Source organism: Glossina fuscipes, unplaced genomic scaffold (assembly GCF_014805625.2).
Source record: "Glossina fuscipes isolate IAEA_lab_2018 unplaced genomic scaffold, Yale_Gfus_2 113, whole genome shotgun sequence".
In the NCBI taxonomy this organism is placed as follows: Eukaryota; Metazoa; Arthropoda; class Insecta; order Diptera; family Glossinidae; genus Glossina; species Glossina fuscipes.
The window spans coordinates 1531611-1548524 of record NW_023998456.1 but is presented as its reverse complement, the minus strand read 5'-3'; the positions used below and the strand labels follow the sequence as shown (position 1 = coordinate 1548524).

Genomic DNA, 16914 nt, shown 5'->3' with positions numbered 1-16914 from the left:
GCATGCTGAATTTCAAATGTTGTTTGACAAATAGCTTCGGCTCTTTAAAGCCTGTATCTTTTCTTCAGAACGAGAGACCACAATTCAACAATGATGCACAATTGTAGTGCCCTGACGACATTACACAAATACGTTGTAAATATTGCATGTGTAAGTTTATTGAACGAAAGCAAGCATTGTTTGAGTGAACTATGAATTTACAATTTAAACTATGTTTTAAATTTAATTATAGGGACTTTTCAAATACATTGTTAAGAAATTTCTCATTAAAGCGGTTTTTAAAAACATTGTAAACATAGTTCGCATGTCAATCCCCGTGTCTATCAGCATTAAAGTGATTAAAAACTACTTTCCTCGTTTAATACTTTAAAGGGTCTCGTATAACATTTAAATGTATACCACCTTGGGATTGTAAGATTAGAGCCTTTGGATCTAATATAATACTATTTACACTTTTCTCTCCCATTGCCACACGATGATTACGTAAGAAATTTAATAAACCGATTTTTGTTTGTAACATAGCAAAACGTTCACCAATGCAGGCGTGAGGACCCAATCCGAAAGGCATATACGTGTAAGGAGTTATCAATTTTTTACGCTCGGGCGAAAAACGTTCCGGCTGAAATTCGTGAGGTTGAGGGAAATACTATATGGCAGGATACAAAAACCAAAGTGATCTTTAAAGAAATATTGAAATATGGGTTTATTTTATTTCTTACCTTCGGATCCATATGTAAAGCGTAGACAGGTGTATAAACGGGCATGCCTGCGGGTATTGAAAACGAATGGAACGGCTCTAAGGAGTAACTCTGGCCTTTAGGCAAAGAGCATTCGCGATCTAAGAAAGGTAACGGAGGGTAAAGTCTCAATGTTTCATCTATAATCATTTGCATATATTCCAAGCTCTCAATGATCTGTTGCGTGATCTTTCCGCGGCTTTCATTAAGAGCATCGCAAACTTCTTTGCGTAGTCTTTCTTGCATTTCCGGGTTTTTTGCCAATTCATATAAAGTAAATGACATTGTAGTCGATGTTGACTCAAATCCTGCTATAAAAAATATAGCCGCTTGTGCCACGAGCAGGTCACCTTCAAATTTTAAATCATCTTGCCTTGGTTGGTTTTTGGTTTGATTTTTGAATTCTATCAAGATATCGATTAAATCGTGACGCTTCATTCCAGATTTCTCCCGCTCCTCCAATATGCGATTCATGGTAGATCGCAAAAATTCCGTTTGTTTTGTTGGTACGACTTTTGTGCGCAAATACGGAACCAAATACGGCAAGAAGAAGACAACACCTAAGTTCAAAGCTCGTCTAGTGCTAAAACGAAATATTTCACGACCGTTATGACGAAATTCTCCATTCGGATATTTAAAAGAATTCGCTTGTATACCGAAAGCTACAGTTGCAATAACGTCTGTGGTATATAAAGAGCAAAGTTCCTTAAGCTCCAGTTGGAAAATCTTATCGCCGTTTAAAGGCATTTTCAAGAGATATTCATTGAGATTAAGTCCCACTTCTTCGATTAGCGAACACATTTGTTTCAGTTTTCCACTTGTAAAGAAAGGAGTCAGCTTCAAACGTATTTCTTTCCAATAAGGATTTTTCAGAAAGAATAAATTCCGAGAGGCAAGAGGGTCACCAAAATAATCTGAGTTTGAGAACCGATTAGAAAATTTTGGAAAATCCCTACTTAGAATGCGTTTTATCAGTTCGGGATCGCGTAGCAGTAAAGCCGGACGATGAAAAAGATAAATACCAACGAAAGGACGATCTCCAGCTTCGGGATAGTTGTAGATCGCTTGTATCATATGAGCAGAAGTACATTGCATGCGCAGTAAACATCCTAAATTACCGAGTATAGGATTAGGTTTGACGTCGAGGACACCATGACGCAACCAATACCGATAACGATACGTTAGGTAAACATATAGAAGCACTAATAACTGCAACACCAATCCTACGGTTATTGCGAACCACATTCTTTTAAAACAAAGAATTTATTACTAAAGTTTTAGGCAAATTTTGGGTCTTATATAAAGATTCGGTTATTTCAAAATTTGACCCTAATGACCATTTGCTATCTTTAATTATATTATTGACGGTTTGAGATATTTTTGAAAGACCAGAGCTTTATGCGCAGTCGTTCTCGCGTCTTGTTATCTATTAAACTCTCCATTGCATTGATGCTATGGTCAATTGATGTTGATTTTGAGTTTTATTTGTTATTTTGTTGTTGTACAATTTAAAAGATGTACTCTTGGTACAGGAGTGTTTTAGTTAGCAGTCGCTGATGTTATATTACATAAGTATTCTGCCATTACTCCGTACATGGCACTCGGTATCTATATGTTAAATAAATGCATTTTTATTAAGACAACAAGAACTGATTCATTTGTCATTCATTAAAAATATTCAATAAGAAGTGGTCAGTTCGAGAACTAAACAAACGAAAGCAAACAAAACTCCTACATCAACTTTGACTAGCTTTACCAGTTAATACCTAGTCTTCATGACGTGCGACGTAAAAATTTACGCATGCATCCCCCAGATGTATTCATCGAACAAGAACGTATCCCTTCGTCTAATTGTAAACTTTTTATTTTTACAACGAAACACAGAGCAATCTATATTTCCAAAGGCATTCTGGTTTACGGCTGTCACAAGAACGGAAAGTTAGTTAATTAATTCTCACTTAAAAGCTTGAGAAAATGCAATTAAATCAGAGAATAAATTGTAAGTTTAAAGTTGTAAAGCATTAGCATCTAAGGCTATCGGCTTTATTAGAAACTCTACCGCACTTGAAATTTGAGTTGCTAGTGGAGACTCTTTGCCTATTCGGCCACTCGGCGGATCCTGAGTACAACTACCTATAACTTTTTGTTGTATTTTTTCACTATCTTTTTATCCAGAACGATTTTCATCGAAACACTAGGCTTGCTGTTGCTTATTAATTCTTTAGCTTGAGTCCTTATAGGCTGAACTAGGTGCAAATTATATTGGCAATTAAGAGAGTCCTTCAAACGGTGACCGAATTAAAATTTGTCGATAAATCTTCCATATTACTCCATTAGGATTAATTAGTCTGAATTGAGCAAAGGTTTTATAAAAGTTTAAAAAATAGTTCAATAAATTAAATGAATAAAAATGACTTAAAAGATTATATAATATAAACGTTTGTCACCGAATATCCAAAACTAAGCGTTTTTGTCACATCATCTTTCTTATACGAAGGGTACAAAATGCACAAGACTATCTAGTCCAATCTTATCTCAACAAGTTTATGGGTCACATTATGATGGAGGGGAGGGGAACAGAAACTTGGACCTAGTTTAAGCTCTTTCGGGTTTTGCGTATACCATAAAAAACTTAATGTATTCTTGCCACAAATAGCGTAGGGCCCTGGTGGGCTGGCGATCTCTATGCACATCTCTATGTTAATCTACACAATTGATTGGAGTACTTAATACACTACACTGGCCGAGCGAACGTGTCGAGCTTGCATTAGCACTAAAACTACCATGCGCGGTCGAAAGACCGTTTTTGAAATTTCGTTTAAAATTTCTCGCATACAACGTTACCATATCATCATTTAGCTTATTGATTTTTCCTAAAATATAGATACAACCTATTTTTCAATATTTACAACTTTTTTATTGTTTATTTTCCGAAAACAAATTATACCATGTCTAGTCTACCACGAACGGTCATTTGACCGCTTGAAACATTTATGTTATTTACGACTATATTCTTCGATAATCGCATTCTCGAAATTGTTTTACGCGTCTACAATGTAATTATACACAACCTACAATCTAATCAATGTGTCTTACACGTAAGAGAATATACGGAATCAGAGGCATTTCGAGTGTTGAAAACGAAATGGAATTTATCTATTGCAAAATTATATGCATTTATTGGACTTCTATATGCACGCGGCGCATATGAGGCTAAAAACATTAATTTATCACATTTATGGAACACGAAATGGGGTCCGTCATTTTTCTCGACAACTATGAGTCGAAATGACTTCGTAGGAATCATGAGATTTATTCGATTTGACAACAAAAATCAACGAAGCAAACGCTTACGAAACGATAAGTTCGCATTGATTTCTCAAGTTTGGTATAAATTTATCGAAAACAGTCAAAGCCTGGTTATAAACCAGGAGCATATCTTGCTATAGATGAACAATTGTTTCCTGCAAAAGCACGTTGTAGATTTACAAACGGGACAAATTTGGCATAAAATTCTGGTTAGCTTCCGATGTAAGTAATAAATATATAGTAAACGGCTTTCCACATTTGGGAAAAGATGAAGGGAGAGAATCATCAATCCCACTTGAAGAGTTTGTAACTTTGAATTTAGCAGAACCATATACGGGCCATGGCAGAAATATAGCAGTTGGCAATTTTTTTACAAGCGCGTCACTAGCGAGTAAACTTCTAGCAAAAAGAACTGCGCTTGTTGGAACTATCCGGAGAAATAAAAGAGAGCTACCAAAATTAGCGAGACAGGCAAAGGATAGTAAGTTCAATGCATTCATCCGTTAAAATTGAAAAAAATGACGCCCGTATACGAGAGACAATTAGGTTTTACAATAGTACAAAATTGGGTGTAGATGTAGCCGATCAAATGGCCAGAAAATTTTTCAATATCTTAGATTTAGCCGGGATAAATGCTTGGATTTTGTATAAAGAAAGGACGGGTGAGGAAATATCGAGGCATGAGTTTTTATTTCAATTGGCAGAGTAACTTGGGACCGAAAGAGAAACAGGTAAACAAAGAATGCTCATCAAAAACAATAATAAATGCAAATACTGTTTCCACTGAACGGAGATCTTGTCAAATAAGATATTGTAAAGTCAATAAAACAAACAAAATTTGTAAAAGTAAATAAAACATACAACATTGAAAAGCGGGGAACGGGTTTTTATTGTAGCATCAGAAAAATATTTTGTTTACTATCTACTTTACTAAGATACATATGTTTTTTTGAAGCGGTCAGTTGACCGCTCATGGTAGGAATACATGAATGTCGGTAGGTTTAGTGTTAATTACTTAGATTTGGGCTAATTGTCGACGTAATTTTAAGTTGATTTGTGTGAACTCTTAATTTCAACTATAATAGAAAAAGGAGAAAAATAATAAGAATTCCGGCATTGGGGTAAACTCTTGAAATTGCAATTTTACTGTACTTAGACGAAGACAACATTGTAACATTTTTCCTTTTGATCTTTGCTGTTTAAAGTCCTTTTTTGGGCGTGTCAATGCAGGCCTTAAAGCCGTAAGTTGGATTATTTTTATTTCGGTAGTGTATTAGTACACCAATATCAACTACCCGTTTGAATGCATTTATGAACAAACATAAAATTGTAGTCAAACGATTACGTGCGGCTATCTACTTGCAAATATTCATAAAGAAAATTGAGTTGACACAAACTCTAGATCGCAATTAGTGTATAAACATTAGATTTTATCGGTGATAAACATCTTTCATTTAATTGAATTAATTAATATTAGAGTTAATAATAAGTTACAAAAGAGAGTTCTTATTACATACTAAATACCCCTTGCCGTCCAGTACACTGAATAGTTATACGAAACTAAAATATTAGATAATCTTACTGTTAAACTTGTGTGCGTGTATTTGCGGTATTAAACCAATTTATTGTAATTATAGCATAACATATTTTTTTAAATCAATATTTTAACATAAAAGAAATAAATTGCTAAACAAAAATAGAAAAAAAAGTAAAGATCACTCACTATCTCATCAGTAATAGAAAGTTCGAATCTCAATTGCAAATCTATGGGATTTAATAACTGCCTTTATGTCAAGCGGCAAAGAATTCAATATTTTCACTGCGGTAACAAAAGCAGTTTTGAAGATCTTAGAAATTTGTAATCTGGCAGTATCAGATTTATTGTGCGTTCGAAGCTAATGAACCGAATCATACAAATCATCATACAGATCATACAAATATCTGGGAAAATGAATATGAATAATCTTATGGAGACAGAGCCAAGTGAGCCAATCCGAAGTGCTCTAGGCACGCTGCTGAACGACTTCGTAATCGAACACGGGGATGGTGTGGTGCCGGCATATTTTGGAAATATCTTCATTAGATCGAAAACAAATTTTCAGGTTATTTGTTGAAGTTGCTCCAGTTTCTAATATTTTGTGGACGTATATGTTGGCAGGTCGCAGTCAATTTTTAGCCTTGAATGATTTAATCTGAAGGCAATCTTCAAACTTCCGAGATAGATTCCGGATGGTAGCAACTCCGTTCAAGAAAAGATGGCAAAGGTGAAAAAGCAAAAATTATATGTTAGTAAAACTCGAGGGCAAAAAAATTTGAACATAAGTTGTACACAAAAACAAATACAACAACATTCGGCTAAGGCCGAATCCTGGTTGCCACCACGAACGGACCACCGTTGGAGCCCCATGCTTTTACTTTATCTTCCACCTGTTATTTCATTAAAAGGTATTGTTACGAAAAAGTAATCTACCACATCGTGACGTCCACCATAATTAAATTAGAATTAACCAACTTACCTTGTCATGTTCAACTTTTCAAGTCCTTTTATTTGATACCCATATCGTTGGTGTTATTAAGAAAAAACTAATCCGCCAGGTCGTGGTGTCCGCCACATTTACTTCAGAGTTAACGCGCTTTTAGTCGGATAATTTGTGGAATGTACAAAATAATTTTGAACGTTCTGTCTTGTTTAGCTTAGCATTAGTAAGCATAAAACCTCAAAAAAATTAAAACAAGAAAATTCCATCATTCGTAACTTTGTGCAGGCATGGACGATATTTCATTTTTGCCACATAAATGGTAGTGTGTAAAATAAATGTGAAAAATGTCTATCTTTTATAATTTGTGAGTAATGAAGAGAAATCTACAAAGTTTTGTTTAGAAAAACGGAGTTGCGTTCGGTTTACGCTTCATCGTGCGCTTGTGCTCTATTATTTCCAATACCAACCTATGTGCAAAGGCTTCCAATGTTTCTGCCAAATTTGAAGTCGATATCTGACTTTTTGCGACCAGGAGAATACCGAAAGAACAAACCACGCCAACAAATAGGGAGATGGGCAGACATGGCTTAACCAATTCAGAAATCCATTCTGAAGCGTCCTTTTGGTTGTAGCAAACATTATGATAAAATGAGTATATGCACATTCTTCGCTGGCGCGTATAAAAATCGAGAAAATGTCGTTGAATTAGGAAACAACGCAAAAATGCAAGAAAGTGCGGGACAAGTCCATGAGTAATGTAAAAAATATTTTTGGAAAAAAAAAACAGAAAATGTATAGTAACAAAATGTCTGTAAGTCGTCTAACTATTGAACTATTGACTTTATTATTTTTAGAGCTCTTCATAAGTACCACGTGTCATTGCTGAGCTAGCTAATTCGAGAAATATGGAGGGTTTTAAATGTTTATCCTACGGTCACCCCACGGACATCTAGAAGAAATACCTTCTTTCCGAACGGGGAGATCATAAGTCCTGAGCCCTTCCTAAGGCTTCCTTTCTGCCCATGGTTTGCAATGGGAGACGCCGAATCTATATGTTTTGCGTTACAAGGATACATTAATTTAGTGCGGATATATGCAACTCCCAGACGGATTTGAGATAGGGACTCAGACCGATATATTATTATTATTATTATTATTATTATTATTAATTTCGCCAGAGAAATAAACTCTAAGACTAAACTCATAAAAGCACTAGCATCTAAGGCTATCGGATTTTTATTAAAAACTCTACCGCACTTGAGATTCGAACCCACGACCATTGACTTGCTAATCGAGATTGCTCGCCTTCGGCTACTCAGGCGGATTCAGACCGATGTAACTTTGCCCGATTTTGGCTTGCCTGTCCATTTGCCTAGTTTGTTTTGTTTTGATTTGTTGAACTTGCAATTCGTAAATTTTCAGATAATTTGATGAAATTTGGTAGATCGACATGTTTTAGACCAAGGTAGAGCGCTTTTTTTTTGAACCACTTGTCATACAACGCCTTATTTTGAAAAGTCGTTATATGAATAGTTGCATTAAACGAAGTGGCGTAGGATATTTAATGGTGGACGTTGTTAAGGAGAGTAATTTTTGATATGAATAAAATATACGGCCATATGGGAAGAAAGCATTCAACTAATTTCGACCTGGCACAACACACGAATAAATCAAGCATTATTTCTACTAAACTTAAGTAACAATTAGCTTATAATTTCACTACAATGCACACTTGTAATGCCCTGATGTTTCACAAACGCTACAAGTATTGCATGTTTTTCTTGATTGCATGAAAAAAAGGCATATTCACAGTTGAAATTTTTGAGTGGACTTTGAATTTATAATTTGAAGCACGCGTTATTTCTAATTATAGGGAGTTTCTAAACATACTGTTGAGAAATTTCTCATGAATGCCGTTTTTAGAGAAATTGTAAACATAGTTCACATGTCAGTGCCACAGTGTATTTGCATCAAGGTGGTTAGCAATATCTTTCCTCGTTCAATAATTCAAAGGATCTCGGATAACATTTAATTCTTAATTAAAAGTGTGCCTTATATGTAAATATAGAAAGTATGTAAACACACTGTTCAGAAATGCGCGGTTTTTAGAGAAATTTTAAACATGGTCCGCATATCAATCCTAGTGTTTATCTGCATTAAAGTGATTAAAAACTACTCTCCTCGTTTAATACTTTAAAGGGTCTCGTATAACATTTAAATGTATACCACCTTGGGATTGTAAAATTAAAGCCTTTGGATCTAATTTAATACTTCTTACACTTTTATCTGCCAATGTCACTCGATGATTGCGTAAGAAATTTAATAAACCAACCTTAGATTGTAGCATAGCAAAACGTTCACCAATGCAGGCGTGAGGACCCAATCCGAAAGGCATATACGTATAGGGAGTTATCAATTTTTTACGCTCGGGCGAAAAACGTTCCGGCTGAAATTCGTGAGGTTGCGGGAAATACTATATGGCAGGATACAAAAACCAAAGTGATTTTTAAAGAAATATTGGAACCTATGGCTTTATTTTATTTCTTACCTTCGGATCCATATGTAAAGCGTAGATAGGTGTATAAACGGGCATGCCTGCAGGTATTGAAAACGAATGGAACGGCTCTAACGAGTAACTCTGGCCTTTAGGCAAAGAGCATTCGCGATCTAAGAAAGGTAACGGAGGGTAAAGTCTCAATGTTTCGTCTATAATCATTTGCATATATTCCAAGTTCTCAACGATCTGTTGTGTGATCCTTCCGCGGCTTTCGCTAAGAGCATCGCGTACTTCTTTGCGTAATCTCTCTTGCATTTCGGAGTGTTTTGCCAATTCGTATAAAGCAAAAGACATTGTTGCCGAGGTTGACTCAAATCCAGCTGTAAAAAATATAGCCGCCTGAGCGACTAATAGATCACCTTCAAATCTTAAACCATCTTGTCTTGGTTGGGTTGTAGTTTGATTTTTGAATTCTATCAGAATATCGATTAAATCGTGACGCTTTATTCCTGATTTCTCCCGCTCTTCCAGCACCCGATTCATTGCAGACCGTAAAAATTCCGTTTGCTTCGGTGACACGACTTTTATGCCCAAATACGGGACTAAATGTGGCAAGAAAAAAACAACACTAAAATTTAAGGCACGCCTAGTGCTAAAACGAAATATTTCACGACCGTTACGACGAAATTCTCCATTCGGATATTTAAAAGAATTCGCTTGTACACCGAAAGCTACAGTTGCAATAACATCCGTGGTGTACAATGCACAAAGTTCCTTAAGCTCCAGTTGGAAACTATTATCGCCGTTTAAAGGCATTTTCAAGAGATATTCATTAAGATTAAGTCCCACTTCTTCGATTAGAGCAAACATTTGTTTCAATTTCCCAGTTGAAAAGAAAGGAGTCAGCTTCAGACGTATTTCCTTCCAGTAAGGATTTTTTAGAAAGAATAAATTCAAAGATCCAAGAGGGTCACCAAAATAATCTGAGTTCGAAAACCGATTAGAAAATTTTGGAAAATCCTTACTTAGAATGCGTTTTATCAGTCCAGGATCGCGTAGCAGCAAAGCCGGACGATGAAAAAGATAAATACCAACGAAAGGACGATCTCCGGCCTCAGGGTAGTTATAGATCGCTTGTATCATATGAGCAGAAGTGCATTGCATGCGCAGTAAACATCCTAAATTACCGAGTATAGGACTGGGTTTGACGTAGGCGACACCATGACGCAGCCAATACCGATAATGATACGTTAGGTAAACATATAAAAGAACTACTAGTAGCAACAGCAAAGCCAAAGTTATTTCGAACCACATTCTCTCAACACGAAAAACTTATTAGTAAAACTGTGGAAACTTTTGATGTTATATAAACCTTTAGCAAATTCAAAACTTAACCCTAATGACCGTTTGCTATCTTCAATCACATTATATACAATTGAGAATATTTTTAAACAAACGCTTTGTTTACAGTCGTTTTTACATCATGATAAGTATTCAGCTCTTCATTACGCTTGTGCTATGTGTTTTGCTGCTTGTTTTAACATTGATCTTTATTCATCACCTTTATTTATCAAAATATTGGCGAAGCAGAAATTTGCCTTTCATCCATCCTTTACCGTTGTTGGGTAACCTAAAAGACTTACTCTTCTTAAAGATATCGTTTGGCGAACAATTTTTGGCGCTATATAGGCACCGTACCCTCAGGCAAGCAGCTGTGGGTGGTATTTACATATTAAACAAACCAGCTCTGTTGGTAAGAGAACCGGAACTGATTCAGTCATTATTCATTAAAAATAGCCATTCGTTTGCGAATCGTTATGAGGCGGCTGGTCGAAATGACAGATCGGGTTCTTTAGCATTAGCTCTAGCTAAGTATCCTGCTTGGCGTGCGAGCCGTTTGCAGCTGTGCAAAGTATTTACCAGTGGTCAATTACGCGAGCGCAAATACCCTTTAATGTTGCAGATAGCCGAGGATTTGGAAAAGCATCTTTTAAAAATAATCTCTCCCGCGAATGAGGGCATAATTGAAGTAAAAGAATTGTGTTCTTTATTCACCACAGATCTGACTTCCTTAGTGCATTTTGGTGTACATGCTGGAGGATTAAAAAAAGGTCACTCTGAAGTGCGTAAACAAACCCTAAAACTTTTGAAGGTGAGTTTCTATAAAACCTTAGCATTTATGGTAACATTCTTTCTACCTCACTTGACGGATATATTACGAATTCGAGTGTTTCCTCAATCTTATACGAAATTTATAAAAGAATTCGTAACCGCAATTCGCAAGCAACGGCGTGGATTCCAGGCATCAGAAAATCAAGATTTGCTAGGCAATCTGTTGGAATTAGAAAGAACCGGTTATCCGTTTGCAAACCATCCAGATTTTATAACGGCCCAAGCTGCGATATTTTTATTGGCAGGTTTTGAAACATCTTCTTCTGTTCTCGCCTTAACATTGTATGAATTAGCTAAGCAGCCCGAAATACAGCAACGTTTGCGTCAAGAAATCAATGAAGCCTTTAAACAAAAGCCCGCGCTTTCCTTTGACCAGCTACAACAATTAAGCTACCTTCATCAAGTTGTTTGCGAAGGCTTACGTATGTATCCCTCAGCTGCATTCATCAATAGAGAATGTACCCCTTTGCAAAGAAATAAAGGCTTTAATTTTACAACAAAACATGGATCAGTTTATGTACCCAAAGGCATGCCTGTTTACGTTTCTATCTTGGGCTTACACAGGGACGAGAAGGTAACCAATTTTCACAAAAAACTTTCAAAACACATTCGTTACATATTATATCTACAACGTCTTCTTATCCTTTTTATTTTTAGTACTGGCCTCAACCCGATTTTTTTAATCCGGAACGATTTTCATCTAAAAACATTTGCTCTGTGCTTCCTTCTTCTTATTTACCCTTCGGCGTGGGCCCCCATGGTTGCATAGGCAGCCGCTTGGGCTTGTTGCAGCTTAAACTAGGCTTGGCTCACATTTTGAAGATATGTCGTGTTGAAGAGTGCTCCAAAACCGTGGCTCAATTAAAATTTGATGAAAAATCTTTCATGTTAAAAGCCAGAGGCGATTTATTCTTACGTTTTGAAAAGGCATGAAGCCTCAGCTAGCTTAAGCGCAAGAACTTTTACAAAAAGTTTAAGAAGTTGTTTAACAAAGTAAATTAACAAAATTAAGCTAAAGCGTTATAGTCGGCAAGGCCAACTATTAAATAACACTTTACCAATATAATTTTTCGCCGATCTTCGTCATAAAGCAAAATGTTGTACTTTTTTGCCAAGGAGAGGCTTATTTTTCGTTAATTATAGTCCGAAAAACTCGATTAAATTTATCCCGCAGACCTAAAAATATAAACGCGGCCTCACAGAATGTTTGCACCATACGGTCTTATTCTTTATCTTATTTATGGCAATAAGATCTAATTTTTACTATTTTTTTTTTAAGATCTAGCTTTTACGATAGAATTTGTGAAAAATAAAGCTGAGATAAGTTTGAACCAAACCAAAAATCAAGATGGATAAAAAGTAAGGAGATAAATAAATTTTAATTTTAATATAGATCGTCTTTATTTTTCCTTTGCGTTTTTTGCTTATCATTCTTCACTCGAAGGCTTGCATTCGTTTGAGTTGGTTGAGGATGTCTAAGCAACGATCGTTATGAGCTTTTTCTAAATCCAAAAATCCCGTTAAATTATCGGGCAAATGTATGAAACATCTTTCCGCGCATAAATTATTTTGATGTTCCAGCAATAAAGCACCAAACCGATTAACTTTGTCTTGATTGATTTCTGATCGTGACTCTGTGACGCCCATTTCTAACTGCCCGTTTAATTTTTCTGGTTCTCTGCGTCCTCTTCTACTCACTGCCGAGTTTCTGCTGCCGCTTCAAATAACTCTGGCCTTCCATAACTCAGTTTAATGCCTACGCGCGCACACACTGTAGTCAGCTTATCGATTAATTCTGCTTTATCATCAAATATTACCGTAGGACTGATAATAGTCACATCCTTAACGCTGTTGTTAGAAGGTCTTTGGTTGCTTTTGGGCCTTTGTCCGGAGGGAACTATGCCTAAAGTGTTTAAGAAATTTTAGTTATTGTGTTAGAATGAGTCACGAATTTTTAAACTAACCATTTCTAATTAACTTCACTACCAAGAAAGAAAAATGTAAAAGTAAGTAAAGGTGACTTAAAGCCCTTAAGGTCTCGGCTACTATTTAACCGATTAGAAGACTTAATATAGATTGGATCAAGATCAGCCGCATGATTCCCCGGTTTATGAAAACTGAAAAGAGTGTTCTTCGTTTTGTTATACTATACGATTTATCAATTCTTACAGATCCCTATAAAAAATGAAAAAGTTAAGTTCCCACCCTGAAAAGCAGATATATGTTTCATTGGATCCAAGCCTGTCTAGGATAACTTCTCAGTTTAACACCTGGACGAAGAATATGCATACGGCTTTATGTAGGGGAAGTGTCTGTTTATACTCATTTTACATTCTCTGTGGGTATAACTACAGATCGGCTTAAAATATGTTTAATATAGTCACAATTTCATTTCAGGTATACTGACTGCGTTTCCAAATGCCACTTACTACTTAACGTTCTTTTTTGGAAGTATGGATTAATTTGTTAAATCCCTAAGAATACCTAAATTTATTGCGCGTACTCGAGGTTGCAGCAGCCGATTAAAATTATTTGTTGGATACATGTTAAATTTTCCCACATCGATCGAAAAATAGGTAGGTTTCTTAGTCAACATCGTTATCTCCGTCTTTTTACTCTACACCAACTGTAATACCGGGTATATGAAGTTCATGGGTACGTAAGTAACATTCAGAAGGACTTGAGATAGACCGAGATTTTATTATACCGTTCGATTTAGAATTACTTACTGAATCGATCTAAGCTTGTCTGTCTGTCTGATGCGCGTCCATATATTTTTCAGTTTTATTTTACAGGCCACAATTTTTGAAATATTTTGGTGAAGTTTGGTACACGAGCTCTCTCCGCCTTTTGGTCCGAGAACAAACTTCGCATCAGCCCAGTTTTGCGACCGCTTCCCTCAAATACCTTGGAAATTGGTATGAAGAATTTAGCTGTGCAAGGGCAATTTTATGAAACCCCTGTCATATAACCGATTCTACGAAAACTGAATCTGTATATGGGAACAAGGTCGAGATCATAATATTTCATGGTGAAAATTGACTCATGATAGTAATTTGACAAAAGACTCAATCTTACCGAATTTGGAACTTAGTTGTAGGGGGTCTTCTTGCCCGGGGTACTACTGAGAGCTGTTCAGAAGGTCCAGTTCTGAGAAATTTATAAAATAAAAATTCTTGGATCTTCACGTTTTTCGTTTATAATTATTTATTTATTATTATTTTCCGGAAATACTGATTAACAATTACGGTTATAACTTCATCCACTAAGTACAAAAAAAACAGCACAGCAACGTAGTGACCCGCGATCCGAATATTATCACTTAATTTCTGCCGGATGTTGCTTTACTAAAGTTAATTTTTTCGGGTTCCGCGCTTTTGCAAAAAAATTGTATTACGCCAGCCAACGTTTTACGACCGTTAGGGGCAGTTATCAGTCCCTAAAAGCCTCTTCAGTCAATTTTATTATGCCTAACCGTCAAAAAAGTCATGCGCCCGATGTAAGCGGCTAAGCGAAGGTACCAAGTCCCTATCCCTAAAGTCAAGCAAAACTATCAGGCGCAGTGGCTAAATTAGGTAAACCGTCCCATAACCGGAAAGTCAAAAACTATTTATTTATTTTATCAATTAGGAACTTGACACTTGGCTGCCGAAAACACAAGTCGAGCGCGTTGCGCATCGCGCTTTTATAGATGCCATCGCCATCGCTGTACGTGTCATTGTCTATGGCTACATTTCTACGCGCACACTTCATCATCGCGTAACCTATTGTATATTTAGTTCATGATGTTTGTCATTTTTTCTCCTTTTTTTTTATTACCACTTCTTAAAACTAATAATTACTATTTGTTGTGGTCCCCCATCTCATTCCTATATTCCGTATAGCTTCCCATTGCCATTGGCGCAATCTTGTGGTTCCTTGCATTTTATAACCCTTTCATATGTTTGCTTTCGGAGGAAGCCACTTTATTGACACCAATATTAACGGATTCTTCTTCTTATATATGTATCCCAGTTTTAAGAAAATCACTGATTTTAGTTACAATGTGCTTTTATTAGGTTTAAGTTTTAACATAAGAAATTTTTAGTAATACATTCTTAGTAGAACTAAGTTTCTAATTACTATTTATGGTAAGGCGTTTGTTTAGTTGAATTTGAGTGTTGATTTCCAGGTTTTAATAACACGTTCTTACTAAGGCTTAACTTTTGATTCGCAACAATGTGTTTTCACTTGGGGCTGAGTTTTAATGTCAACAAACTTTTCTTTGTGGTGATCGAACTTTGTGCTGTTTAAAATTTAAAAATAATATAAATCATTTTATTCGCAGTACATTCGTTCACTCAACTAACTTATAAAACTTTATTTACATTTTAAGCTAATATAATAAAAGTTAATTTTAATTTTTGATAATTATTTTGTCAATTATACAATAAGCAACACTCTGAACACTTTGACTACTCTCGTTGATCTCCTTTTTCTTTCTCCTCTTGAAGCTAATTTTATTGCCAATTCTATACATACGGACTTCGGACTTTGTTCTCTTTTCATAATTCTCTCTCTAAATAATGCTGCTATTTGAGCGGAGAATTATGAAAACAGATCTTAATTAACGTAATTCCACTATTATGAATAACGCTACTCTTCTTGTGAAGAGAAGGAACAAAGCCGACCGCCGAAAACCCCGGAAACTCGTATATACGCGGACGTTACAAAGTACGAAAAGACAAAGCGATAGAAAGGTAACAAGTATGATTCGTTATTTGAGACAAACTTAACAAATTTCATTTGATATACATATAAGTATAGGTGCGTCTTTAAATTTTTATTTCGCAATTTTTTTTCTTTAATTTTTTGTGATAGATTTTGTTTAATTTTTCAATTTTTCAATTCGAACCACTTCTTTTTGCGCTTGCCCAATTTCTTTTGTTTCATAGAAAGCCGTTAGCTGGATTTTTCCTTTACCCAGTTAGACTAACAAAAAAACAAGAAAACAAAATTTATATATATATATAAATGATAAATAACTAACGGCATATCTTATCTAACGATCTAGTATTGTTCTTTTATCCCTTACAATGATCGCTGCGCCGTTACATTGTTCTTACAACTATGCTCGCGCCTGTTAGAAGCTTGTACGCGTACTGTTCTATGCATGTGTTATAATCTGTGTATTGACTAGTATAAGAATACGCTTATGAGATTGCTTACATCGCAATTGAGTCTACACACTTCGTAAGTTGAGTTTTTTGCTTAAGCGTATGAGTGAAAAAACCTGGTTGTGGCGAAATCAATGTTTACGGATATTTACTGAGAGTTAAGTTCATTCTGTGTATATAGAAGTTGTGGATATATGAGTGTAGCACACCAGTTTAGCAACGTGAAAGTAGAAGTGTGTTACCGTATGCTTACAACACCTGACTTCTGTTTTTTGAAATTAATCGAACGCATGCATAAGTAGAGAAAGCCAGTTTCAACAAAAACATTATCAAATAAGATATTTCGCTATCGGCATTTGAGATTGGCAAAGAAATGAAATGAGAACATTCACTGAAAATTGTACGCCAAGTATGAGGAAGCCTGCACTATGAACATGTGCCATACTATGACGTTATCGTTTGCCAAGCTTTTGCATATTTGCAATGGCTACAATTGGTTATAGTTTCGATTAATAATATTTTTTTTTTCCACAATTTCGGACGGGTTAAGATGCAAGGAACAA

At 35.7% G+C, this 16914-nt stretch overlaps 3 protein-coding genes across 3 annotated transcripts; 1 reads left to right on the top strand and 2 right to left on the bottom strand.

The window, feature by feature from the left end:
* Positions 1 to 328: 328 nt before the first annotated feature.
* Positions 329 to 1982, bottom strand: LOC119639819 (probable cytochrome P450 6g2). The gene is made up of 2 exons (XM_038037492.1): positions 720 to 1982; positions 329 to 646 (listed from the first exon to the last, which is right to left on the bottom strand). Exons 1-2 carry the CDS (start codon positions 1980 to 1982, stop codon positions 359 to 361), a joined length of 1551 nt encoding a protein of 516 aa, XP_037893420.1. The 3' UTR covers positions 329 to 358.
* A 5827-nt stretch (positions 1983 to 7809) lies between these two features.
* Positions 7810 to 11344, bottom strand: LOC119639851 (probable cytochrome P450 6g2). The gene is made up of 3 exons (XM_038037525.1): positions 11328 to 11344; positions 9075 to 10338; positions 7810 to 8999 (listed from the first exon to the last, which is right to left on the bottom strand). Exons 2-3 carry the CDS (start codon positions 10335 to 10337, stop codon positions 8712 to 8714), a joined length of 1551 nt encoding a protein of 516 aa, XP_037893453.1. The 5' UTR covers position 10338; positions 11328 to 11344; the 3' UTR covers positions 7810 to 8711.
* Positions 8750 to 12399, top strand: LOC119639849 (probable cytochrome P450 6t3). Its single transcript, XM_038037522.1, has 3 exons — positions 8750 to 8836; positions 10494 to 11769; positions 11853 to 12399. The coding sequence occupies exons 1-3, from the start codon at positions 8829 to 8831 to the stop codon at positions 12126 to 12128; spliced, it is 1560 nt and encodes a 519-aa protein (XP_037893450.1). The 5' UTR covers positions 8750 to 8828; the 3' UTR covers positions 12129 to 12399.
* Positions 12400 to 16914: the final 4515 nt, after the last annotated feature.